Source organism: Emys orbicularis, chromosome 3 (genome assembly GCF_028017835.1).
Source record: "Emys orbicularis isolate rEmyOrb1 chromosome 3, rEmyOrb1.hap1, whole genome shotgun sequence".
Taxonomy (NCBI): Eukaryota; Metazoa; Chordata; order Testudines; family Emydidae; genus Emys; species Emys orbicularis.
In genome coordinates, this window is record NC_088685.1 from 117,796,419 (window position 1) to 117,822,938 (window position 26,520).

The 26,520-nt window shown below is 40.6% G+C and overlaps 1 protein-coding gene across 1 annotated transcript in view; it reads left to right on the forward strand.

The window, feature by feature from the left end:
- Nucleotides 1-24,567, forward strand: part of ESR1 (estrogen receptor 1) — a 192,547-nt gene extending 167,980 nt beyond the window's left edge. Inside the window, exons 6-8 of the mRNA XM_065401317.1 lie at nucleotides 8,386-8,519; nucleotides 19,360-19,543; nucleotides 24,336-24,567. Of these exons, the coding sequence (XP_065257389.1) occupies nucleotides 8,386-8,519; nucleotides 19,360-19,543; nucleotides 24,336-24,567 (550 nt within the window). The remainder of the gene's footprint in view (nucleotides 1-8,385; nucleotides 8,520-19,359; nucleotides 19,544-24,335) is intronic.
- The last annotated feature ends 1,953 nt before the right edge of the window (nucleotides 24,568-26,520 follow it).

Below are 26,520 nucleotides of genomic sequence, written 5' to 3' on the forward strand. Positions count from 1 at the left end.
CCACATCTGAAAACTGTCTCTTACTGAGTTTCCTGTGCATGTTGTGCTTTCAGGCACTCAGATTCTACAGCAATGAGTCTGTAATAAAAGGCTAAGCACAATAGAATAAAATCAGAAAGGGACTATAGGATGCTTAGCTGGTCCCTCACATCTCGTAAAATGTTTCAAATGCCTCAGGACATCACACTCTTAATAACTCTGTCTCTTGATTAAAGGGACAGCAAAACTTTGGTGCAGAACAAAGTAAATATGATTGCTCCAATTTACTATCAGCTAAAAAATAGAAGCAGGGTGGATACAGAGCTTTGATTCAAAGCATTTAATTAGTGACATACTATTTGTATTTATTGCCAAGGAAGCAAGCACATAAACACTAACTAAATCCACTGCTGCATTTCAAAAACATTTTTTTTTAAATCTATGTATAGATTTTATTTTCAATGAACCAATGACAGCGATGTGTTCCACTCTGGAAACCAAACCTCCAACAACCAGTCTGTAAACAAGTCACTTACTTAACAGAGCTGAGTGCAGCAGCCTGCAGAGAGCTAATAAAATGCAGACATTGAGTAAATTCTCTTCCACTTTTTGCTTTATTGATATACTTTGAGGCTTGTTATTACATTGCAGTTATAGGCTATGGAGAACTAGATAAACATGCATTTTTAGTATCAGACTTGCAATTCTTTTTTGAGTTTTCAATTCTGCTTACTTGAATTTGGGGTCTCTACAAGCCACAGTGAATACTTTTCAAGGGTATTTCAGAAGTCAAAGAACTTTAAAAATAATCAGGAGAAAGTCTCTCTAGAATTTTGGATCATCTTGGGTATTTATATTCTATTTATATTATGGCAATGACATTATGATTTTATGTAAGGTATATTTGAAATTAGAACTTTATTATAAACAAAATTATAAACAAAATCCCATAATGGTGGTGGTGGTGTTCCTTTATTAAGAACAAAGGTACCCCCAGAGGTCTGTAAATATGATTCCCTAGCAGAAACTCTTGATAAGAGTGTCTTACACCCTCCACACCACTGTGTCAACTGCTGTCATGTTTTGAACACAATAGCTATCCCAGTTTTATTATAATTATCATAGCAGAGGCATGAGGAAGGATGGAGATTTCTGCCACCTGTTAGCCTACAGATCTATTAAATATCACCTCTCATCAAGATGAATGAAGCCTTCTAGAAAAGTTGCTGTGCTGCTTGCACACTTCAGGACAAATTCACCCCTGGGGGTTGAAACTCCATCAACCTCAATGGAACAGTAAATGTGACCTTTCTAATAAAACTGCTAAATTTGATTAAATTGACTTGTCCAATGCTCATTTGCTTTATTTTCCCCATAATTAAGTGTATAGCAGAGGATACACTGATCTGGCAGTGCCAAATAATGCTACCAGTGAGTGAAAAATGATTGCTAAACAAATTACTATTTATGTATTTATTTGCATTTGTAAAGCACTCATCTCCATAATATCTAGTGAAGTATGGATTCCTATTCAGCAGCAAGAAACTGATATTAAAATGCATTTATATAGGTTATGGCCTACAGTTGATCCAAACTTTTGTGAGGGATGTTAGCATCTCTTCAGAACAGTGCTATAAGAAAGAGGCAATTGCTATTGAGAACTACAGTGTGCGGTGGGGCATAATGCCACCTGTGTAGATCAGAAATTTGCATAGCCTGTACTTCAGTAATGAAGGAATTCATTCTTACTACAATAAAGAGGTTTTTTGGTTTTCTATAAAATTCCTTTCCTTTAGTATCAAGGAGAATAATGGTTCAGGGCTAGCTGTCCCCTGGATCACTTTCTAGTCCCTGAGTGCACCCTTTCAAATGACAGGCCTTCACTTCTCTCAGGGTGGAATGCACAATTCTCCTGTTATTGACTGGTCCCCTGGGTTCAACCACTGCAAGTCTTCTCCTTGGGAGCTGTGACCAGTGGTGAATACAATAACCCAAAACAATCTTTTAAACAGAGTATTGTTTGTTCTCAATAGTAGGAACAAAGCATAAAAAGAGAGAAGGGTTTTCACACAACCAACCAGTCTACATGCATCTGTCTCTTACCTTATGGCCCAGACAAGCCTAGCTTATCCAAGACTCCGACCCTTTCCCCAGCAGTCCCTGCCTTCCTCTCTCCCTCTTGGTCTTCAGAGGCTGTCCTTTTATCCGCCCCAAAATTCTGGGTTTCAGTTTTTCCTGCTTGGTTTCCACCCTCCTGGAGTTACCAGCTAAAACAGTGGTTCTCAAACTTTTGTATTGGTGACCCCTTTCACACAGCAAGCTTCTGAGTGCGACCCTATTTAACACTATTATAAATGCTGGAGGTGAAACGCGGTTTGGGATGGAGGTTGACAGCTTGTGACCCCCCCCCCCCCAAGTAATAAACTCATGACCCCTGAGGGATCACGACCCTCAGTTTGAGAACCCCTGAGCTAGACAGTTGAACCCAACATGGTCAGAGGTAAAACTTCAATGTGAATGACAACCATATTATCCTTTAAGTACCATCTGATGCTATTGTCTCCTGTGTAAATGCAAATAAGCCCTGCTTGAATTACCCTGTGTAATTATATAACAAACCCCACAATAATACCAAAACAGATAACATGTAATATTTGTGAAATATTAGACAGCTCTTGCATCCTTTACAAATAATATAGTGCATTATGGCTGTTCTGAATTGCTTTATTATCTGTTCCCAGTCCTCATGCATTTTGCTGCTGCTGTTTTGTTTTGATATTTCCCATGTAGGCTGAGAATGAGTCACTGTGCTTTTATGGTGGTTGCAGCTAGTGTATCCTCTTGTATAATTTTCTGTGTTTGCCATCTAGTTACTACAGTGATAGTTGCTACATAAATATACTGATGGATTGTACAGGTTAATTATTTCTTTTTAACTTAAAGGGTATTTACCACAACATTCCCCAAATGACATCTCATACCATAGCATCCTGAGGCAGAGTTAAAAATGGCCCAAACTTTCAGATCCAAAATAGTGTTTGAATCCAAACATCTCCAAAGTTTGAGGTTAGTTTGGAACTGATGCTCCAATTTGGCCTCTTAGGGCAGGTCTACACTACCCGCCTGAATCGGCGGGTAGAAATCGATCTCTCGGGGATCGAATTATTGCGTCTCGTCGGGACGTGACAATCGATCCCCGAATCGACGCTTCTACTCCACCAGCGGAGGTAGGAGTAAGCGCCGTCGATGGGGGAGCCGCGGAGGTCGATTTGCCGCCGTCCTCACAGCGGGGTAAGTCGGCTCCGATACGTCGAATTCAGCTACGCTATTCGCGTAGCTGAATTTGCGTATCTTAAATCGACCCCCCCCCCCCGTAGTGAGGACGTAAGCCTTAGAGAAAAAGGTTGGAGTTGCAAAGACCCAAACTAAACTTCCCCACTATTTGGGGGCAAGCAAACTTCATTCCACCTATTAGTTTGGGCCCAGTTCTAATCACCATACTGCTAGTGACTCTTAGACTGTGATTCGTACATTGACTCTATTGGCACATGCTTTTGCATAAGTTGACAAAATATTAATGTTATCTGAACAACAAAAGATAGCTGCTGTTAGGGCTTGCGATATTAACTGAAAAAAAATCCCCAGTAAATTAAAAAGCAGCAAATACTGAGGAAAATCATACATACAAAATCCATACATAGGACGTGACTGACGAATGTAATACATTTGTTATTTATTTCTAATTAAATAGAAATATGAGGATCAGAAGTAAGATGTATTAAAGGATTGGGACGTAATGTATTAGGGATGAACAGACCACTATGGATAAAGTAGAATCTCCACTCCCTCCAAATCTTTGTCCAAAATTAAATCGGAACCAAAACTAAAGAGCTTTTTGAAAAATGAAAAGTTCACGCTCAGTTACCTTTTTTCATTTTTGTGCACATCTGCACTCAGTGCCAGTTTGAAGCACAAGCTACAACCACAGTAGTCCAAATATAAACCTTTTGCCACTGTCTTTACAGAGGAAACCATCTTAAAAGAGGGTGATGTAAAGGCTTTTATTATGTATTCAGGTGCTGGCTGTGTATTTGTATACTTGGTTAAAAGGCTCAACACTAGTAAGAAATAATTGCTGGAACTATACCATTCCATGAACCTCTCCAAGCATTCACTTAAAATCCTTCTTTTTACCATAGTATAACAATAAAGGATCAGGTGACACTGGGGACTTATAAGTACAGAAATATCTCACACTGAGGGCTAGTCTACACTGGCAACGCTAAAGCGCTGCCGCAGCAGCACTTTAACATAGCTGGTATAGTCAAGGCAGAGCGCTGGGAGAGAGCTCTAAAAAACCCACCTCCATGAGGTCTCTCATTTCAGAGTAAACAGACAACTGCTGCTTTCACTACTCTTGACAAAATTAGTAGGGTTGACAAAGTATAGAATAGCAACTTGAGAGTTCAAGTAGTGATTTTCAAGTTTGTCACTTAATTTAACTTGACATCATGTCCCATAGTGTGCTATACTTAGCCTAAACTGGTTTAAATAGATGTACAAGCTCTAAATGTTTAAAAATACTCTTATTCATTGTTGGAAAAATGAAAGGCAACAGAGCAGACCTCTGACAGCGGATGTGTTAACTGTATCAATATCTCACAATGTGCAACAGCCAGCTACCACAATACAAAGGGGAAAGTAAATGAGAGATGTGAAGGGTTGGTAATACGGAGTGCAAGTATGAATTACAGCTTCCTGATTGTGGGCAACACAGAAGAGGTAGAAGTTTTGAGCTACATTTGAAAAAGGGATGAGGAATCAGGAGGGATGAGAGCAGACTTCACCAAATAATTGCTGTGGTAGCAGCAAAAGAGCAACCTCTGATATAGGTCAACACTGGAAAACGGGGTGTGACAGATGTGAGACTTTGGAAACATGGAATATTCAAAGTGTATTATAAGGAGACACACAGATGCCACAGAGATATGGTATATTCAAAGACTATTATAATATTTATGTGTTTGATCCATCTTTATGAGCTTGCAAGTGATTGAGATTGGATTTCTATCTCAAGGGGTAAGATAAAGGAAGTGTCTGGCAGGAACTAAAGTCAACGAGAGGTAATTAATGAAAATCTCCAATACTGAAAACAATATAGGTAACGGGTCATTTTGAAGTTTCACTCCCTGGAAATAGCTCAAGAGGCCTAACATGCAAAATGCCTGAAAGTTTATAAAGTGACATTCCTAACTTAGAAAGAGGGTGTCACTCACACTTGATCCAAGAACTGACATGAGTCTATGACCAGAGACAGGCCCTATGAGAGGACCTGAAGTACACTAATCCTATGAGGGGCTCCATGTAGAAGATGGCTGACCAGCTGGTAAGCTAAAAATGCAGATAAATTGTTTGTTTTTATTATGTTTTCTCTGAATTGCTTTTGTTCTGAATAAACAGCACTTTTCTATCAGAGCTGACTGATAACCCTATTACTGCTCCTGAGAGAGTGGAAATGCAGATGCTGAACTGAGGTCAGATATGGTGAGGTGATCACAGTGAATTGCAGGAGTCTATAACCTAAGTCCCCAGTTTGAAGAGAGAGGATTGTTGCACTCTGCTCTGAGATAGGTGATTGCTGAGTGGGGTGCTCTCAAGTAGGCCATGAAGGAGTCAGAGGTGCATTTATGTTGGGAAGTGTGACAGGGAGCATAGGGAGAGATGAAATCATGGAGATGTATTGGGATCATGAGGGTTCTTTAAGATGAGGAGAGCAATGGATAATCAAATATTCACTGGTGTTTTCACTTTCCTTCCTAAACCAAGATACAGACATCCCAGAATTTCTTCCCCATAAGTTCTGTCATATGAGCGTCCTATTAATGGCTTATACTCTAAGCCTTCTAATACATGCACAGTTGGTCAAACTTTAAAAATCCTTGTGACTGACAGGATCTCTGAAATCAAACAAACAAATAGCAGAGAGTCCTCACCAGAGAAGTTTCTTATTTTCTCTTCTGGAACAGATATTAATTCAAAGGGCATAATTTATCAGCAAAGGGCATTAAGAGCCTATTGGCCATCCTGGCAATATTAGACTCCTGGCCAGATTTTTTTTCAAAGCTGCCAAGCACCTGCAGCTCCCATTGACTTCAGTGGGAACTGAAGTTGTTCCACACCTCTGTGAAGAAGGCACAAGTCTCGTAAGCCAATATTTTCAAATCTGGGAACTTAGAGTGAGGGTCTATAGTATCCTCAAGTGCCATTGAAGTAAATGGGAACTGCAGGTGCTCCGAATCTCTGAAATTCAGGTAATTTTTTTGTAGGTGCTTAAATGTGAATTTAGTACTTTTTAGACACAAGTTCAAAAATTAAGGCCATAATATTGCAAATAACTAAATGATAAATTTTTAAGATTTTTGCTGAGGCCAAAGTAATCTAAAGTTTTAGCCTTACAGTAGAGCCACTTGACAAGACATCCTTGATTGGAATATTGAACTTGTGAACTAATAGCAGTTAAAATATCTAAATAGGTCAGTATTGTTACTCCTGAAGTTCTTTACAAAAACATTATCAGTAGGGTGCCTGATTGACCAAAGTATATTACTTGCTACTGAAAGATCTTTTTCCTCTCAGTTGAATCATATGACTCCTTAAAATGAGAGCTCATTGGCGCACCTCAAAACATCTATCTTTGCCAAGAAATATACATTGTAAACAGTAATGTGAAAATCTCAGAATCAGTCCAGACTGTGTGATGTTCTTAGGTGCTTTAAGCTGAAAACTGGTGGATAGTAGCTAGATGGCTTTTGAGAAGCAAGTATATTTCTTACACGGCCTCCTTAATGGTCTGCAATGGAAACATTCTTTAGAATATGCCAAGAGCCAATGCATCCTGAAATCCTGTTCTCACTGCTAGCTATCCATAATTCTTGTCTCATTTTTATCTGGGAATTTGCAAACTGTTGAAATGAAGACATTTAGCTCCTCTGAAACCTTGCACAATTCTACATGTGGAGGTTTAATCCTGCTCCACTTCAATACAAAACTACTAGCTGCTCTGCCAGAAACAAAGAAGCTGAACAGAACAAGATGCCTGTCTTATTATAAAACTTCATGTAATGATTCAAGGGTTTTGTTTTCTGAGGATGTACATTTTAACAAGAAGTAGAGATTTAAGGAAAAGCATGAATTGTATGTATCTTTTACCCCTTGCTTTGCATTAGTAATTATTTTTATTTGCCCATGAAAATCTTTAACACCTCTTTTCTTTTCACGTTATTGATGTCCATACAGAGAGGTACATCTTGCCTTACCAATGTACAGGCTTTCCACACTATTTTACCCATGCAGAGTTTCACCAGTCTTGCTGCTGTGATGTTAGTGAGTCAATAATGAGGCTGAGCAGCAGCTGCTTTTGCAAATAACCACACCCTGTGTTTTAGCTGTTGTTGCTGCTCTGAAATCAAGTGACTGATAACTAGAATTTTGAGAGAGACCCACTCCAGAACAGGCAATAGCCCAATGGTTAGGGCATTAACCTGGACCGTGAGTGCCTCATTCAGAGCAGGGACTTAAACTTGGGTCTCTAACCTCCCAGGTAAATACCAGGCTATAGAGTCACTCTCGCTCTTCCTCTTCCTCCTCTGCTCCATCCATGAATATTTATTTATACTAACTACTACTCTGAGTGCATCTGAACCATCTGATTTAATCACCCAAAGTCTGTCATTGTGAACAGCGGGTCGTGGATTAAATGCCATTGTTAGTGGGCTGGTTGGATGCTTTACAGCATCACTGAGCTTTGTCTTGAGATAAACAAAATCATATAATGTCATGACATGAGTGCCATTAAATAATAAGGGACTCCTGAATCATTACACTAATGTAAGAGGAATATGAGTAACATGTCAGAATACTAGTTTACAATGCCAACAGGAAAAGATTAGGGAGAAGTACTGTGAAGCATAAAGAAAAATGTTTGAGGGGTTATGTAAAGAAAGAATGAAGAAAAAGAAGAGAAGACAAATTAATCAAAGCAGTAAAGGGGAAAAGAAAAAAGGAAAATATCATTTAAAAAATATCTTTGTTCTTAAGATGGTTTGCTCACAGGAAGTTAACCTTCATGATGACTCCTACTGGTGTACAGACCATTAAGTAATTAGCAACTCTTTTGGAAAAATAAACATTTTTATATTTTAGCTTTGAGATGTTGGCCCTTATCCTCCACTGCCTTCCACTTTGTTTAGACACGTTGGTGCAAAGTGAGCACAGCGAGTAAATGCACTACACAGTCAGAATGGAGTGGATAGTTAATAAGTCAAAGTGTAGTGGAAGGATCTGGGGATGAAAAACATCTTTCTGTTTGGATAAATCTGTGAAATCTCTATGGTTGTGTTCTTGCAGGAATCAAGGGAAGTGCGTAGAGGGCATGGTGGAGATCTTTGACATGCTGCTGGCCACTGCTTCTCGGTTCCGTGTGATGAATCTCCAGGGGGAGGAATTTGTGTGCCTTAAGTCAATCATCCTACTCAATTCAGGTAAGTGGCATGTTCACATATAACACTTTTATAATTTAATGTAGTAATTTAATTACTGTTGCTGTTTGATTTCAGTTGTTGTTTGGATGCGAAAAGAGGCTGGATCAGAGAATTAGACAGGGAATTTGTGATGTAAAGCCTTAAGGCAAAGACAGACAGTGTAAACTTTTGCAGTAAAAGAGGGAGCCAGGGAATTAATTAAAAAAGGAGTTGATATACTGAAAGCAACAGACCTGAAGGATGATTTGGGCAGTATTTTCGATGGATTGGGGGTGGGTCAAGATTAGTATGAAAAAGATCTGAGAGGAGGTGATGACAGTAGTTGAGGCAACCCACATAATGTCAAGAGGTGATTCTAATTTTAGTTTTAGAGCTGGAGCATAAACATTCCTGTTTAGGTGGTAAAACTAAGGGAAGGGATGGCAAAGGCATGGCTAAATTTGTCAGAACTTATGTAAAGACCTTGAGGTTGAAATGGCCAAATAAAGCTGAGAAGTAAGGCACAAAAAGAAAGGATCTTGCATCTCTGACCAGAAGGTTTTGTCTGTTTAAAATGAGAGAAAATAGAAAAAGATTTATTCTAAATGCAGGCTGAAGCATACAGCACTTTTCTAAAGCCATAATGTTAAGTTCTGTTAAATGAGGCTCTACTCCCAGAAGTGATTACAGAAAATTGGCATAGACTTTTAGGCCAAAAGAGACAATCACGATCATTTAATCTGACCTCCTTCACATTGTAGCCACAGAACCTCACCCACCCACTCCTATAGTAGCTCCATACCTCTAGCTGAGTTACCAAAGTCCTCAAATCTTGATTTAAAGACTTTAAATTACAGTGAATCCACCATTTACTCTAGTTCCATGGTTCTCAAACTTTTGTATTGGTGACTCCTTTAACATAGCAAGCCTTTGAGTGCGATCCCCCTTATAAATTAAAAACACATTTAAAAAAAATATATTTAAGACTATTATAAATGCTGGAAGTGAAGCAGGGTTGGGGGGGGGGGGTGTGGAGGCTGATAGCTTGCGACCTGCATGCAATAACCTCATGACCTCCTGAGGGGTCCCAACCCCCAGTTTGAGAACCCCTGCTCTAGTTCAAAACAGCAAGTGACCTGTGGCCCATGCTGCAGTGGAAGTTGACAACCCCCTAAGTATTCTACCAATCTGTCCTGGTGGAAAATTCCTTCCTGACCCCATATATGGCAGTCTGTTAGACCCTGAGCATGTGGGCAAGACCCATCAGCCAGACACCTAAAAAGAATTCTCTGTAGAAACTCAGAGCCCTCCCCCTCTAGTGTTCCATCTACGGGCATTGGAAATATTTGTGAATAACAGTTGTAGATGGGCCATGTGCCATTGTAAGCAATCTCATCATACCATCCCCTTCATAAATTTATCAAGCTCCATCTTATAACTTAGGTCTTTTGCCCCCACTAATCCCCTTGGAAGGTTGTTCCAGAACTTCACTCCTCTGGTGGTTAGAAGCCTTTGTATAATTTCAAGCCTAAACTTGTTTGTGTCTAGTTTATATCCATTTGTTCTTGGCCAATGCCAACGCTTAACTTAAATAACTCCTCTCCCTCCCTGTCATTTATCCCTCCGATGTATTTATAGAGAGCAATCATATCTCCCCCCAGCCTTCATAGAATCACAGAAGATATGGGTTGGAAGAAACCTAAGGAGGTGATCTAGTCCAACCCCCTGCTCAAAGCGGGACCAACCCCAACTAAATCATCCCAGCCAGGGCTTTGTCAAGCCGGGCCTAAAACCTCTAAGAATGGAGATTCCACCACCTCCCTAGGTAACCCATTCCAGTGCTTCACCACCCTCCTAGTGAAATAGTTTTTCCTAATATCCAACCTAGACCCCCCGCACTGCAACTTGAGACCATTGCTCCTTGTTCTGTCATCTGGTACCACTGAGAACAGTCTAGCTCCATCCTCTTTGGAACCCCCTTTCAGGTAGTTGTAGGGTGCTATCAAATCCCCCCTCACTCTTCTCTTCTGCAGACTAAATAAGCCCAGTTCCCTCAGCCTCTCCTCATAAGTCATGTGCCCCAGCCCCCTAATCATTTTCGTTGTCCTCCGCTGGACTCTCTTCAATTTGTCCACATCCTTTCTGTAGTGGGGGGCCCAAAACTGGACGCAATATTCCAGATGTGGCCTCACCAGTGTCAAATAGAGGGGAATAATCACTTCCCTCAATCTGCTGGCAATGCCCCTACTAATGCAGCCCAATATGCCACTAGCCTTCTTGGCAACAAGGGCACACTGTTGACTCATATCCAGCTTCTCGTCCACTGTAATCCCCAAGTCCTTTTCTGCAGAACTGCCACTTAGACAGTAAGTCCCCAGCCTGTAGCAGTGCATGAGATTCTTCCGTCCTAAGTGCAGCCTTCAGTTGGTTAGGCTAAACAAGCCAAGCTCTTTAAGTCTCCCCTCATAAGGTAGGTTCTCCATTCCTCTGGTCATTCTAGTTGCCCTTCTCTGCACACATTTCAGTTGTAATTCATCTTTCTTAAACATGGGAGATCAGAATTGCACGTAGAATTTCAGATCAGGTCTCGTCAGTGCCTTGTATAATGGTACTAACACCCATCTCTACTGGAAATACCTCGCCTGATGCATCCTCGGATTGCATTAGCGTTTTTCATGGCCACTTCATGTCAGCAGCTCATAGTCATCCTGTGATTGATTAATGCACCCAGGTCTTTCTCCTCCTCTGTTGCTTCCAACTGATACTTCCACAGTTTATAGCAAAAATTCTTGTTGTTAGTCCCTAAAAGTATGACTTTACACAATTAAATTTCATACCATTTCATTTACTCCAGTTTTCAAGGTCATTCAGATCTTCTTGTATGCTATTTCTGGTCCTCCTCCATATTGGCAATACCTCCCAAATTTGTGTCATCCACAAATTTTATTAGCACATTATCGCTTTTTCTATCATGGTCATTAATGAAAATGTTAAGTAAGATTGGTCCCAAGACTGATCTTTGAGGCACTTTATTTGCAACCTCCCTCCAGCCTGACAGTAGATCTTTCAGCATGACCCACTATACTCTCCCCTTTAACCAGTTCCTTACCCTCCTTTCAATTCTCATATTAACCCCCATCTTCTCTAATTTAATTAATAATTCACTTATGGAACAGTATCAAATACTTCACTGAAATCCAGGTAGACTAGATCTACTGCATTTCTTTTGACCTGAAAATTGGTTTTCTTCTCAAAGAAAGAGATCAGGCTGGTCTGGCATGATCTACTTTTTGTAAAACCATGTTGTATTTTATCCCAGTTACCTTTTACCTCTATATTCTTAACTACTCTCTCTCTCTCTCAACATTTTGTTCTAAAACCTTCCATACAATTGAGGTCAAACTAACAGGCCTGTAGTTTTGCACATCACTTTTTTCCTTTCTTAAATATAGGTACTATATAATATATTTGCAATTCTCCAGTCATAGGGTATGACCCCCGTGTTTATGGAGTCATTAAGAATCCTTACTATTAGACTAGCAATTTCATGTGCCAGTTCCTGTAATATTTTTGGATGGAGATGATTTAGGCCTCCTGATGTGGTCCCACTAAGCTGTTTGAGTTTGGCTTCCAACTCAGATGTGGTGATTTCTGCTTCCGTATCCTTGTTCCTATTAGCCCTGTGCCGCTACCCCCATAGCTGCTCATTACCTATTTTAAAAACTGAGGCAAAGTATTTGTTGGGCCATACCTAGATTATCTTTAATCTCCACTCCATCCTCAGTATTTAGCAGTGCTGCTGCTTCTTTCCTTGTTTCCTTTTTATTTATATGGCTAAAGAACCTTTTACAATTGTTTTTTATTTCCTTTGCAAGGTCTAGCTCAGCTTGGCTTTTGGCAATTCTCACTTTTTTCTGATGCTTTCTGACCTCCAAGAGACAGTTTTCCTTGCTGATCCATCCCTTCTTCCATTACTTGAAGGCATTTTGCTTTCTCTTAATAACCTGTTTGAGATGCTTGTTCATCCAGTTTGGTCTGCAACCTTTCCCTACGATTTTTCCCCTTAGTTTGGGATGCAGGGTTGCAGAATGTTTTGTCTGTTTAAAATTAGAGAAAATAGACAAATATTTATTTTAAATGCAAGCTGAAGCATACAGCAATATTCTAAAATCATAATGTTAATTTTTGTTAAGAGGTTCTACTCCCAAAAGTGATCATATAAAATTGATACCACCTTACCTAACAGTGTCATTTTTAGTCAGAATCTAAAGTAACTTTTGAATAATGTAGAGTTCTGGTAACTGTGGGGTCAAAACAGCCATGGGGGAGCAAACTGGATTCTGTTGTAAAGTGCATAATTATCACAATGGAAAATGATTTTCCAGTGGTACTGGACCACACTCTTATTCTACTTAACCTTAGAGTCTCCTACCCTTCTTCAGGTTATGCCCAAGGTGAACACAGAAAGTCAGGTTAGAATCCCAGCCTTCTGACTCACTCTCAGGCTGCTAGGACACTGGCAGTACTTCTCAACAAGTGCTGGGTGGAGAACTGAAACTCTGATGTTTCTGAAAATTTGGTTTGGTTCCAATTTTGGGACAAAAAACAAAAATTCTCAGTGAGACAGAAATCTGAAAACTGTTTCATTGCAAAAAATCAAATCTTCATTTTGATAATTTCAAAATGAAATCGTTTACAAACTCTGTGGAAACCCCCCCCAGTGATTTGAATTGGATTGGGGAAAAGGAGCTGCTCTGTGTGGCATGCTTACCTGAGCAGCTGTAATGGGTCCTCTAAGCCTTTGATAACTGTTTAGAAGGTCACTTAGAGTGGTTGTGAGACACCAGCCAATGGTAGTGTGACATCTTGGTTTCCCCTACTATGAATAGTTTGGAAGGGAGTTCTGAGGCAATTTCTACATGGGAAATCATCTCTACAGTGCCTCATATGTGTATCCCCACAAGTCAGCCCAGTGTGGTTTTTAATGAATTTACCAATAGCTTTAGCCACACCATTTGTCAGTAATTATCACAAAGTGCATCTGAGGTAACAGTTATTCAGCATACTTTAAATTGATATGGCAAACATAATTATCAATGTGATAGATGCAAGATAAAATAACAAAATATAGTCTCTTCAGAAGAGCGAAACATTTTAATACTTCCTGAAAATAAAAAAGATCTGTATAAGTGATTATCATGGCAATTATGATAATTTTTAGCCAATACATTGAAACTGGATTATTCTCTTTGCATATTGTTGATTTACAAGAAATATCTGATTTAACCCTAGAAAATGATTACTACATCATTCAAGTTTTTCATTCCATTTATGTTTCATGTCTGTTTTGTTTGACCCACACTTTGAAGTTTCCTTGTTCTGCGATTGGAGTTTAGCAAGTTGAGTGTTCCAGGTGCAATGCCATTCAGATTGGCAATACCAGGTCTTGCTTAGACAGTGTCCTTACCAGACCTTGCCCACTGTGCTTTGTGGTATCTATCTGGCTTTTGTTATAGAGGGTTTTGTTTTCTTATAATGGGGAAATTGTACAAAACTAAGAAGTGAGTGCACTTGGATCTAAATAGTCTGTGGTTGATGTATTCTTACCTCTTGGGTGTATGAGCAAAATAACCGTAATAAATAGCATGCACTATTGAAAAACGAATGCAAAGACTTTATGTTCTGCTTATTGAAAGTTTTTATTTTGTATGTGGTGGTGTGTTATTAAAGAAACATTTTATTGTAATGATTTTGGGATGGCATGGCTGCATTACTCACTCAGCACCGAAGAGAACAACTCTGCAGCCTTCAGAGGGGGAGAGAGAGAGAGACAGGGCTAGCAGCATATGCTGTGTGTCCTTTGGAAATACATGTAGCAAAACTTCATACACTCCCCCCACCTCCTAGTTATACTGGGCTGTGAGATATCAGAACTTTAATCAGGTCCAGGAGTGAATATTGCCCAGAATTCACCTCAGGTCAATGTCACTTTTTTTGTGGATGGTTTAGGTCCTCTTGTGTGTACACATTATGGTTCATTTGTTAATTACACAATCACATACTGGTTTTTCCACAGGACCCTACCTCATTCAATGCATAGGATGGCCAGTGCTGTGGGAATGAATTAGGGTTGTATAGAGGTGTCTGTAAGACTCCTGTTGCTTGTTTATTGCAGGAATGTGTGTAGAGAAAAAGGTAATGGGCCACAGAAAGAGAGAGGATAACATTGTGGTTAAGCTCTTGAATGCCACCCTGAAGAATTGGATTATATCCCTGCCTCTGCCACAGAGTTCTTGTGTGATGCTGGGAAAGTCTCTTAAACCAAAGTTTTCCCAGGTGGTCACGAACTGTTAATTTTATGGGTGCCTAACCTGAGACTCCTGGGCCTGATTTGCAAAAGTGCTGAGCTCTCGCAACTGCAGATGAATTGAGTGAGAGCTGCAGCTTCTTAAAACCCCTTGCAGTATGGTCTGAGGAATGAACATGGCTTAGGAGAAAGGAGGCCCTGTGTTTGAAACCTAGGCAAGTCACTTTGCGTTTCAATTTCCCCATCTATAAAATGGGGTCATAGTATTTCATCCACCTACCTCACAGGGGTGTTGTGATGAAGAATTATCTGTACAGTACTGAAAACATATAAAGTGCTAAAAAATGCTAAGTACTCTGTGAAAAATCAGGTTTTCAGTGTCTCAAACTGGCTGCCCAGTGATTGAGCCATCCACAAAAAAATGCTTGCAGTTTTTGCCCTTAATCTCTCTCTGCCTCAATTCTCCATCTTTAAAAACTCCCCCTCTCTCCAGGGATGTCATAAAGATAAATTAATGAATATTTGTGATGCACTTAGAAACTACTATGGTAAGTGTAATAGAAAAAGAAATGAGTAATTCTGTACTTAGTGTGTGGTAAATCATGCCTGTGGCCACACATTGAATGAGGAGGATAAAAAGAAATATTTTACAGCTACCTCATTTCCTGTATGCAGAAGGAGATGGGATTCCTGTGGAAAATATACAGAAAACATACAGACATTATATTTGGAAAAATAACCTATAAAAAATACACCTGAATCTCACATAGCAAAAGCAGATGAAAAATGCACACAAAAATCTTGGAAAAACTTATTGAGAACCATGTTACACAAATTACATATACATGGAACAAACACAATTGATCTCAAGAGGAATTAAATGTGTTTTCAGCCAATTTGAATTAGCCATAAATATTTAAAATCAATCTCAAATCTAATCTGTTAAATTGTATTTCCAAGGTGTTGTGTAGATTTACTGCACCAGACAAATGATTTGTATTAAGTCTAGAACACTTTCCTTCTCCTGGAATTTTTAGTGCATGGTCACATTAGAGAATACTGAAATTAATTGTAAACATATAGGGCAGGAAGGGACCTCAAGAAGTCATCAAGTTCATTCCCCTACGCTATAGCAGGACTAAGTAAATCTAGACCATCCCTGACAGGTGTTTGTCCAACATGTTCTTAAAAACCTCCAATGATGAGGATTCCTTGATGTTATCATCATCTAATATCTAATTCCACAATTCCTCCACCACCAATCAGGTCTCTGTCCCTTTTCACTGTTTCTTGTGACTTCTTTCTTTCCTTGTGGCCTTAATCAGAAAAAAGTTAAAGTGGCTTTTTTTTTCTTAAAGCCTCTCTCCCTCTGTATGGAGAAGTGAGAGTTTGTATTTGCACTGCAAGATACACTATATTGATACCATTTGTGAATTTCTCCCAAGATACCATGGCGACAGCTTGTCTCTTATAACTAGGACAATGCTGCCGTTTCAATAACAAAACAGAATCCGTCCCTCCAGGGCTGCAGAAAACGAAATAAACCCTTCAGCTGCAAAACAAAGCTGTATTTTGAAAAGCACATTCAGTTCAGCAGTGCAGTGCTTCAAGGGCTCTTCCTTACCATTGGGGTCAAGGAGAACAAGCACCAGAAACACAAAGGCAGCAACATAATCGGAGTTCTTGCTGTTGGATTGGATCTGATAAAAGGATCAGTGGTATGTGGCAAAGTGATCACCCTTTATCTCTGGAAACCAATGTGGTGGTGGTTCTGTCAAGGCAGAAAATTAATTTAATTGGTTTGCCCATGGAGACTGACAGAACTGAGTTAGTTGTATGAATACTTCAGGGAGAGTACTATACAGCCTTAAAACCACTTGGTGGATGGCTTCATGGGACATCATAACCACCTGTTGTTCTTTGCCATTGATATCGTGGATTTTAAACATCCTTTCCCACTGAGTCATTCTTATATGTCAGTGGTTTTCAACCTTTCTTTCATTTGCAGACCCCTAAAAAGTTTCAAATGGAGGTGCTGACCCTTTTGGAAATCTTAGACAGTCTGCGGACCCCCAGGGGACTGTGGACCACAGGTTGAAAACCACTGATCTAGGTCATCTTGTCTTGTGACAGATGAAACATGCAGGGTGGGATGTTGCATCGCCAGTAGTGGTCTTCGGATTCCAAGGCTGAACAGACACTTTACACGCCATTTGTGTGGCTCTAGAAAGGGTGAAATGGGCTTTCTCCTCAACAATAGCATCCAAAAAGTCTGTCATTACCATTTGCCAACAGCATATATGGTAACATACTGTTTAGCCCCCTCCACAAATCTATTTGAAGCACAGCTTTGCCTTATTGGCACAGAATGTGGGCCTTACCCTTGCAGTCGCTGTGGTTTCCCCTGTGTGTCTCCTTCCATGATGTTCAGGATATTGGATTGTTATACAGAGTTGGAAGAAAACAGTTTTGAAGGTACTTACTTAATCTTAGATTTTCTGCTTCAGGGCTTCGAGACAGCTTTAAGGCAGCCAGGTCTTGCCTTGCTGAGCGAACTTTTCTGAAGGCAGCAGCCCTTCTTTCTGGTGATGAACAGCTGATATTCCTGTTTCTGAAATGCCTGGTCAGTGAGGAAAGGCAGCAGTAATCACCTGGCAGCAGTGAGATAACCGATAGCTGTCTTTCATTCAACATTTAATTAGTAGGGGTTGCCAATTGTCCAAGTCTTTGGGCATTTTTTGGGTGTTTGTTTCGATATTTTTAAACAAAGCTCTTCTGTGGCTCCTGTGCTAAAGAAGTGTGAGACCTGGGAGCTCCTGGCAGGACTCCTTCCTTTTGAGAGGGTTTTAGAACTCTGAAACTAGGAGGAATTCCTAAAGTATTCATAACACATGGCAGCATCCCCTGGCCAAGCTGAGCTGTGCTGATGCTACTTATGGGACTATGAAAACATTTCCCACTAATGGATTAAGCCCAATGAGTCAGAATTAAGAAATTAGTCCCTCTAGAATATTGCTAAACCATAAAACCTGTTAGTAGCATGGATGTGTGGAGGGTTGAAAATCATTTGGCTAAGAAAGGTCTAAGGGCCTTGTTCTCTTCAATGGAATTGCTCCAGTCTGAAAAATGATATAGGACAAGCAGTCACTGCTTCATATTTCTAAAACAACTTCATAGCAATAGTCCAGTGTAGGCAAACGAATAAAAGGAAGAGCTGCAACTGCTGCCTTCCAGAGGCCACACTGTAATAGCTGTTCTGTTCTCGGTCAGTAGGATAGATTCTGATCTCACTTACTCTGGTGTAAATGCCAATGAAATCAACAGAATTACACTTATGGTCATTATTATTAATACGATTATTTCTAATGGTGTCCAAAGGAGCTCTAGATGCCTCTCAATACAGATAGAAAACGTGGTCCCTGTACCAAACAGCTAACAAATGTGAGGGACTAGGAGATGACAAGACAGTAGAGGTGGGGACAGGAGTAACTTCAAACAGATTACACAATTACTCAGTGAGGTGTAATACACAGCATGATGGAGCAAGGAAAGTGGGAAATTTATTATAACTATAGTAAATTGATCTCTTACCTGGGTTTAAACCTGGAGTAACTGAACTCATAATCTGGCCCATTATCTCCAGTTCCACTTGACTGTTTCTCCAGATGCTGTCATCACTACTACACTGGCTGCTGGTTTACTTTCAGATTGCACCAGTGCTATCAGTCTGCATTGAAAGAAATAGTAAACTGCAAGTGCTAGATTTTATTGTGGATTGTTTATGAAAGTGTGTGGCTTGGAATTTATAAAGAATGGAGTTTAGTCTTTCACAAACCCCACCCGTCTTGTTTGAACAATACAATAACTGACCTAATAGCATCACCTGCCTGGGGAAAAAAAAGATTCTTTGAAATAGCCAGAGACCCTAAAACATGGAGCAGGTGGGATTAAGGCTGCAGGGCAATTTTCCCTTTCAGTAACTTTGGTCATCCCACATTATGTGTATTTATGAGAAACACTTTTCCTCATGCCGAAACATTTTTCTACCTTGTTTTATTCTAGGTACAGCATAAAGGACTCCAACCAAAGTGCCAATCAGTTTGCTTTCACCATATCCTCTTTTTGTGTGTGTGTGTGGGGGGGGAAGTTGGGTTTGTTTGTGCATGAAAGCCACCACCGTTTGATAATAATCTCTGGGAGCTGAAGCAGCAGGAGTAGAGGAGGCTTAACAAGAAAACTGATTATTTATTGTTTCTTACTCCTATTTGCAGTTTGGGTTGTATAATATTTTCTGAGTATACCCATTGTTTTGTTTTTCATCTAGACCAATGTGTCCACTCCTGATTCTCACCATTGTCATTTTAGAGAGACCTCCATTCTTTCCTTAGCCATGTTCTCTTTAGATTGTCTCTAACCTCTTACTGCCAGAAGAGAACTAAGTTCACAGTGCGGTTGGCTCTCACGCCTTTTCTGGCCTCTTAAGATACCAGTCTATGAGACTGTAGCTGTGAAAATCTAATCTCTCTTTGTGTTGTTCCCCCCCTTCCCCCCCAGGTGTGTATACATTTCTTTCCAGCACCTTGAAATCTTTGGAAGAGAAGGAGCATATTCATCGTGTTCTGGACAAAATCACAGATACATTGATTCATTTAATGGCCAAGTCAGGTCTCTCTCCAGATCAGCAACACAGACGACTGGCTCAGCTCCTCCTCATACTCTCGCACATCAGGCACATGAGGTGAGAGAGTGCACATGCAGCCTTCTTCCATTGTACAAGGCAACTATGGAAAGTTCAGCATTCAGGGAAGGTTTTGCTCTGTTGATAGAGCCAGATTCTGATAAACTCATGTTGAATAGTAACTTACTCCACAAGTGGTCTTTTCCTTCAGAGACTACTTGTGGGGCAACATGCTAGTCAGTGTGAATGAGGGTGTCACAGTGTGGCCCATAATTCCGAAATACAAACAGCCCTTCTGCTTAATATCATGTGGGAGGGGAAACTGTCCCGAACACTATTTGTTTCTTGTGCTCTTTATGGTTCCTCTGCTTCTGGTGTCACTATACTGCAAATGGGTCTGATGGTGGAGGCAGGACCAGATTGTTGTTGTGTTATACACAATGTCTTACTCTGTTTATAACATACCGAGTAAATTGCAACAGTATATAACACCCCAGTTCTGCAACCCCTACTCACATTGATAGGGACAGGCAATATCGAAGTAGGGGATTCAGACTCTATCTCCATGATTTTTAATAATATTAACAGTTAGAGGTGATGTGTTTGAAGAATTTAATTTACTCTTAGTCTTAGCAAAAGGTCTATAAGATAAGAATGGCCCTACTGGGTCAGACTGAAAGGTCCATCTATCCCAGTATCCTGTCTTCCGACAGTGGCCAGTGGCAGCTGCCCCAGAGGGAATGAACAGAACAGGTAATCATCAAGTGATCCATCCCCTGTCACTTATTCCCAGCTTCTGGCAAACAGAGGCGAGGGACACAACCCTGATCAATTCAATTATTCAGTTCCTGAAGTGAAATTGAGCTCCTATTCCTTATAGCTGAAGTGTTAGAAATCTGACAGTTCTCATAGACTCATATAGACTTTAAGGTCAGAAGGGACCATTATGATCATCTAGTCTGACCTCCCGCATGATGCAGGCCACAAAAGCTGACCCACCCACTCCTGGAATAATTCTCTCCCTTGACTCAGCTGTTGAAGTCCCCAAATCATGATTTAAAGACTTCAAGTCGCAGAGAATCCTCCAGCAAGCGACCCCTGCCCCATGCTGTGGAGGAAGGCGAAAAACCTCCAGGGCCTCTGCCAATCTACCCTGGAGGAAAATTCCTTCCCGACCCCAAATATGGCGATCAGCTGAGCCCCGAGCATGCGAGCAAGATTCTCCAGCCAGACCCTCTGGAAAAAAGTTCTCTGTAGTAACTTTTAATATCCCATCATTGACCATTGTTACTAATTACCAGCGATGGCACGTTATTGACCTATTGACTAAAATCACGTTATCCCATCAAACCATCCCCTCCATAAACTTATCAAGCTTAATCTTAAAGCCAGAGAGGTCTTTCGCCCCCACTGTTTCCCTCGGAAGGCTGTTCCAGAACGTCACCCCTCTGATGGTTAGAAACCTTCGTCTAATTTCAAGCCTAAACTTCCCGACGGCCAGTTTATATCCATTTGTTCTCGTGTCCACATTAGTACTGAGCTGAAATAATTCCTCTCCCTCCCTGGTATTTATCCTTCTGATATATTTAAAGAGAGCAATCATATCCCCCCTCAGCCTTCTTTTGGTTAAGGTAAACAAACCGAGCTCCTCGAGTCTCCTTTCATACGACAGGTTTTCCATTCCTCGGATCATCCTAGTGGCCCTTCTCTGTACCCGTTCCAGTTTGTATTCATCCTTTTTAAACATGGGAGACCAGAACTGCACACAGTACTCCAAATGAGGTCTCACCAGTGCCTTGTATAACGGAACCAGCACCTCCTTATCCCTACTAGAAATACCTTGCCTAATGCATCCCAGGACCGCATTAGCTTTTTTCACGGCCACGTCACATTGCCGACTCATAGTCATCCTGCGATCAACCAGGACTCCGAGGTCCTTCTCCTCTTCCGTTACTTCCAACCGATGCGTCCCCAGCTTATAACTAAAACTCTTGTTAGTCATCCCTAAATGCATCACCTTACACTTCTCACTATTAAATTTCATCCTATTACTATTACTCCAGTTTACATGGTCATCCAAATCTCCCTGCAGGATATCCCGATCCTTCTCCGAATTGGCAATACCTCCCAACTTTGTATCATCCGTAAACTTTATCAGCCCACTCCTACATTCGGTTCCGAGGTCAGTAATAAATAGATTAAATAAAATCGGACCCAAAACCGAACCTTGAGGAACTCCACTGGTAACCTCCCTCCAACCTGACAGTTCACCTTTCAGTACGACCCGCTGAAGTCTCCCCTTTAACCAGTTCTTTATCCACCTCTGGATTTTCATATCGATCCCCATCTTTTCCAATTTAACCAATAATTCCTCATGCGGTACTGTATCAAACGCTTTACTGAAATCGAGGTATATTAGATCCACCGCATTTCCTTTATCTAAAAAATCTGTTACTTTCTCAAAGAAGGAGATCAGGTTGGTTTGGCACGATCTACCTTTCGTAAAACCGTGTTGTAATTTGTCCCAATTGCCATTGACCTCAAGGTCCTTAACTACTTTCTCCTTCAAAATTTTTTCCAAGACCTTGCATATTACAGATGTTAAACTAACAGACCTGTAGTTACCCGGGTCACTTTTTTTCCCCTTCTTGAAAATAGGAACCACAATATTCTCCAGTCCAACGGTACCACCCCCAAGTTTACAGATTCATTAAAAATTATCGCTAACGGGCTTGCAATTTCTCGCGCCAGTTCCCTTAATATTCTCGGATGAAGATCATCCGGTCCGCCCGATTTAGTCCCGTTAAGCTGTTCGAGTTTGGCTTCTACCTCGGATACGGTAATGTCAACCCCCCCTCCTTTATTCCCATCCGTCACGCTGCCACTATTCCTGAGTCCTTCATTAGCCTCATTAAAGACCGATGCAAAATATTCGTTTAGATATTGTGCCATGCCTAGATTATCCTTAATCTCCACTCCATCTACAGTTTTAAGCGGTCCCACTTCTTCTTTCTTAGTTTTCTTCCTATTTATATGGCTATAAAACCTCTTACTATTGGTTTTAATTCCCCTCGCAAGGTCCAACTCTACACGGCTTTTGGCCTTTCTCACTCCATCTCTACATGCTCTGACCTCAATAAGGTAGGTTTCTTTGCTGATCCCTCCCATCTTCCACTCCTTGTACGCTTTCTGTTTTTTCTTAATCACCCGTCTGAGATGCTCGCTCATCCAGCTCGGTCTAAATCTCCTGCCTACGAACCGTTTTCCCTTTCTCGGGATACAGGCCTCCGACAGCTCCTGCAACTTCAACTTGAAATAATCCCAGGCACCTTCCGCCTTTAGATCCATAAATATGTTAGTCCAATCTACTTCCCTAACTAGTTGCCTTAATTTATTAAAGTTAGCCCTTTTGAAATCGTAAACCTTAGTCTCCGATTTAATTTTGTTAATCCTTCCATTTAGTTTAAACTGAATTAGCTCATGATCACTCGAGCCAAGGTTGTCCCCTACAACCATTTCCTCAACAAGGTCCTCACTACTCACCAAAACCAAATCTAAAATGGCATCCCCCCTCGTCGGTTCAGCAACTACTTGATGAAGGAATTCATCAGCTATCATGTCTAGGAAAATCTGAGCCCTATTATTGTTACTAGCATTTGTTCCCCAATCTATATCCGGGAAGTTAAAGTCTCCCATGATTACACAGTTCCTATTAGTATTTACTTTCCTAAAAACATTAAAGAGTTCTCTGTCCATATCCAGGCTAGATCCCAGCGGTCTATAGCACACCCCAACCACTATCCCAGGGGAGGTTCTAGTAGTTCTTTTACCCAGTGTGAGTATTGCCCAGACAGACTCCATCTTATCCATTCCATCACTTATTATTTCTTTACAGTTTATCTCATTGTTGACATACAATGCTACTCCCCCACCTTTACCTTTGTTCCGGTCTTTCCTAAACAGCACATACCCCTCCATACCTGTACTCCAGTCATGACTACCGTTCCACCACGTTTCGGTTATTCCTACGATATCCGGTTTCATTTCTCGGACCAGGAGCTCCAATTCCTCCATTTTGTTACCTAGGCTTCTCGCATTGGTGTATAAACATCTTAATTTATGCCGTTTGGCCTCTCTCACATTTGTTATCCAATTTGGTACGGACACCATACCGCCAGTATGACCTATTAGTCTAGTATCCATCCCCCCCTTCTCCTTATGTCCAATCTCTTCCCCCCTCCCTCTCAATGTTATAATCTGGTGTGGAGATTAACTGGACATCTCCCAACCGTCTCCCCCAAATTCCTAGTTTAAAGCTCTTTTGATGAGATGAGCCAGCCTCCCTCCCAGAAGTCTGTTTCCTTCCCTACAGTTCTAAACTGTTTATTTTTAAGGTGCCAAAGCACACTGATTGGTTGGTGAATGGAGTTAGGGTTCCTTGATCCCACTACATAAGTGGCATTTAAAATAGTGGCAAGCGTCACTAAAGTTACAAATGTGGGTTGTGAAAGGGTTAATAACACTCCCTAATTTTTTTTCCTCCCAGAACTGATCTAAACGTTCAGGCAAAAGCCAGAGTGGTGGTTTGGTTTTGTTTTTTGGTTTTTGTTTGTTCTTTTTACTTTTGTAAACTTTAAGTTATTTTTCTTGTTATGGTAAGTCTGACAATCATTGATTTGGTAGTTATGGGCTGGATACACGATTAGCATTAAAAGCCAACACTTTGTGGGGGGAAACTGTGATATCTTAGGTATCATTGTGTGGTAACTGTTGCCAGATGGTGGCTTTTTAATGGCAATCACTATAAATATTATGGAGTGTCCTCTGACTTTGTTTTCATTGCAATCCACAGCAATAAAGGGATGGAGCACCTATACAACATGAAATGCAAAAACGTAGTCCCGCTTTATGATTTATTGCTGGAAATGCTAGATGCTCACCGATTGCATGCCCCAGCAGCCAAAAATGCTCCCCAGATGGAAGAAGAGAATCGGAGCCAGTTGACAACTGCATCAACTTCATCACATTCCTTGCAGACCTTTTATGTAAACAGGGAAGATGAGAATTTGCAAAATACAGTATGAGCGTTCACATGTTAAAAAAGCCTACAAGGTTCTGAGAATCCCAACAGCATACTACCTAGTTCATACATCACTTTAGCTAAATTGCCACACGTGTAAACACTCCAATAGGCACCAGTGATTTCCAGTCTGAGTGTTCATTGATCACTTGCTAAAATCCTTAATGGAAGAGGTTTTGTTATTATGGATGGCCTGCAAGCATGGGAGGCCAACTTAATTTGAAATGGCTCTTATTTACCCCATGCATTAATTAGCGTGAGGATTCCTGGAGTCTTTATCAGCCCAAGATTTTGGGCTTTGTTGACTGTTTGCTGGGAATCATTTGAGCCTGGGCCCAAGCTGAGTTTGAGTAATTGATGTTTCCACTGAAAGGTTGAGTGGCTCCAGGATGAGCCACAAGGAAGCCCCACTAAAGACTGCCTAGTTACATAGCTCAGTTCTTGGTAGATTCCAGCCTGTCATATTCGTACCGTGACAAAGTGCTCCTTTCCGAAAGTAATGTTTTAAAATTTCCCTTCCTTGCTGACATCAGCAGATGTTTCCCCCTTCATGAATATATAGAATTTATATCCAGTTGTGGTTATATCATCCAATGGCCATACTGGATTGAATGCACTTAATCTTCTCTTAGCTCAGTCCTGGGGTGGGTAGTACTTTGATGGGAAGCCAGCTGGGAAATGTGTGCCTTTCTGTGGATGTATGCCATTGCCTTTAATATTAATAAGTGTTGTCAAACTCTATTCAACTCACCCATCCATTTATTTTGAGGAAGCTTTATGGCTTGTGTTATACAGGAGGTCAGACTAGATGATCACAATGGTCCCTTTGGGCCTTGGAATCATGAATGTATGTAGTTCCCACTAACACTAATAGGAGTTTAAACCACTTATGAAGGGCATCTAATAAAGGGGAAGAGAAACTCTAATCTTCCCTCTACTGGGTACCATTAAAAATTAGGCATTTACCACCCTTTCTAGTATCTCACATTCTAATTAAAGAGAATACTGCAAACATTGCAATAAATGATCATTTCTAATGGTCCCCACTGCAACAAAAGTAGAACTCCTTGTATGCTGATGAACAACTTGTGGTAGGGAAGAACAGACATAGAGAGGGACAGTACAAGTTTACGCTGCAAGGCCTAATATACCCTCAGGCATGTGCATCTTGACTTCAGTGGGAGTTGGCGGGGGGGAGGGGGAGGAGGAGGGAGGATGTATATATCAGAACACAGACTTTAGTTCTAAATCTGCAGGTAACTACTAGCTGCATGTGTTGTATTTTTTCAGAATCCCTCGGAAGCTGGTGAGCTCTCAACTTGTGAAGCGCTTTCATCTCATCTTAATTTAACAACCCTCTTGCTAATGCATATCACTAGTTTCGTTTCCAGTAGCCTCATTTTTTTGTGAATATGATAAAGCACTTGTCTTTGTGCTTATGCAGAGAAAGCATTGGTATTTCTTTGCAATTCATTACCCAAAGGCCATTGGGGGCTCCTAAGTGCCTTGTCCAAAATGTACACATTTGTATTTTCATTTTGTAGCAATTTTTTCGTGTTGAGAAAATCTTGGTGTACTGTATATTATTGACATAAATAAGCAGAGGTGAAGATCTGAATGGGCCACAGGAATCTTGTACCTAAGTTTAAAAGACAAATGTCACCCAATTGTAGCCCAGAGTTGCCCATCAAATATAGTGTGTTAACAACTTCCATGTTCTTTATAATAAACTAGACAGAGCTCCTCTAAACTTCACATTATTTAAATTAATGGCTCCTTCCTTGGTTCTCCCAACAAATAAGCACACTGGGTCAAATTAATCCTTGGATGAATTTAAATAAATGAATTTGGGCCATGGTTTCTGATACTTTAGCCATGGTGAGTAGCACCCTCAGCTGCAAATTGTCCCACTGAAGTCAATGAGCCTGCATATGGGATAAAGTGCTACCCAACATAA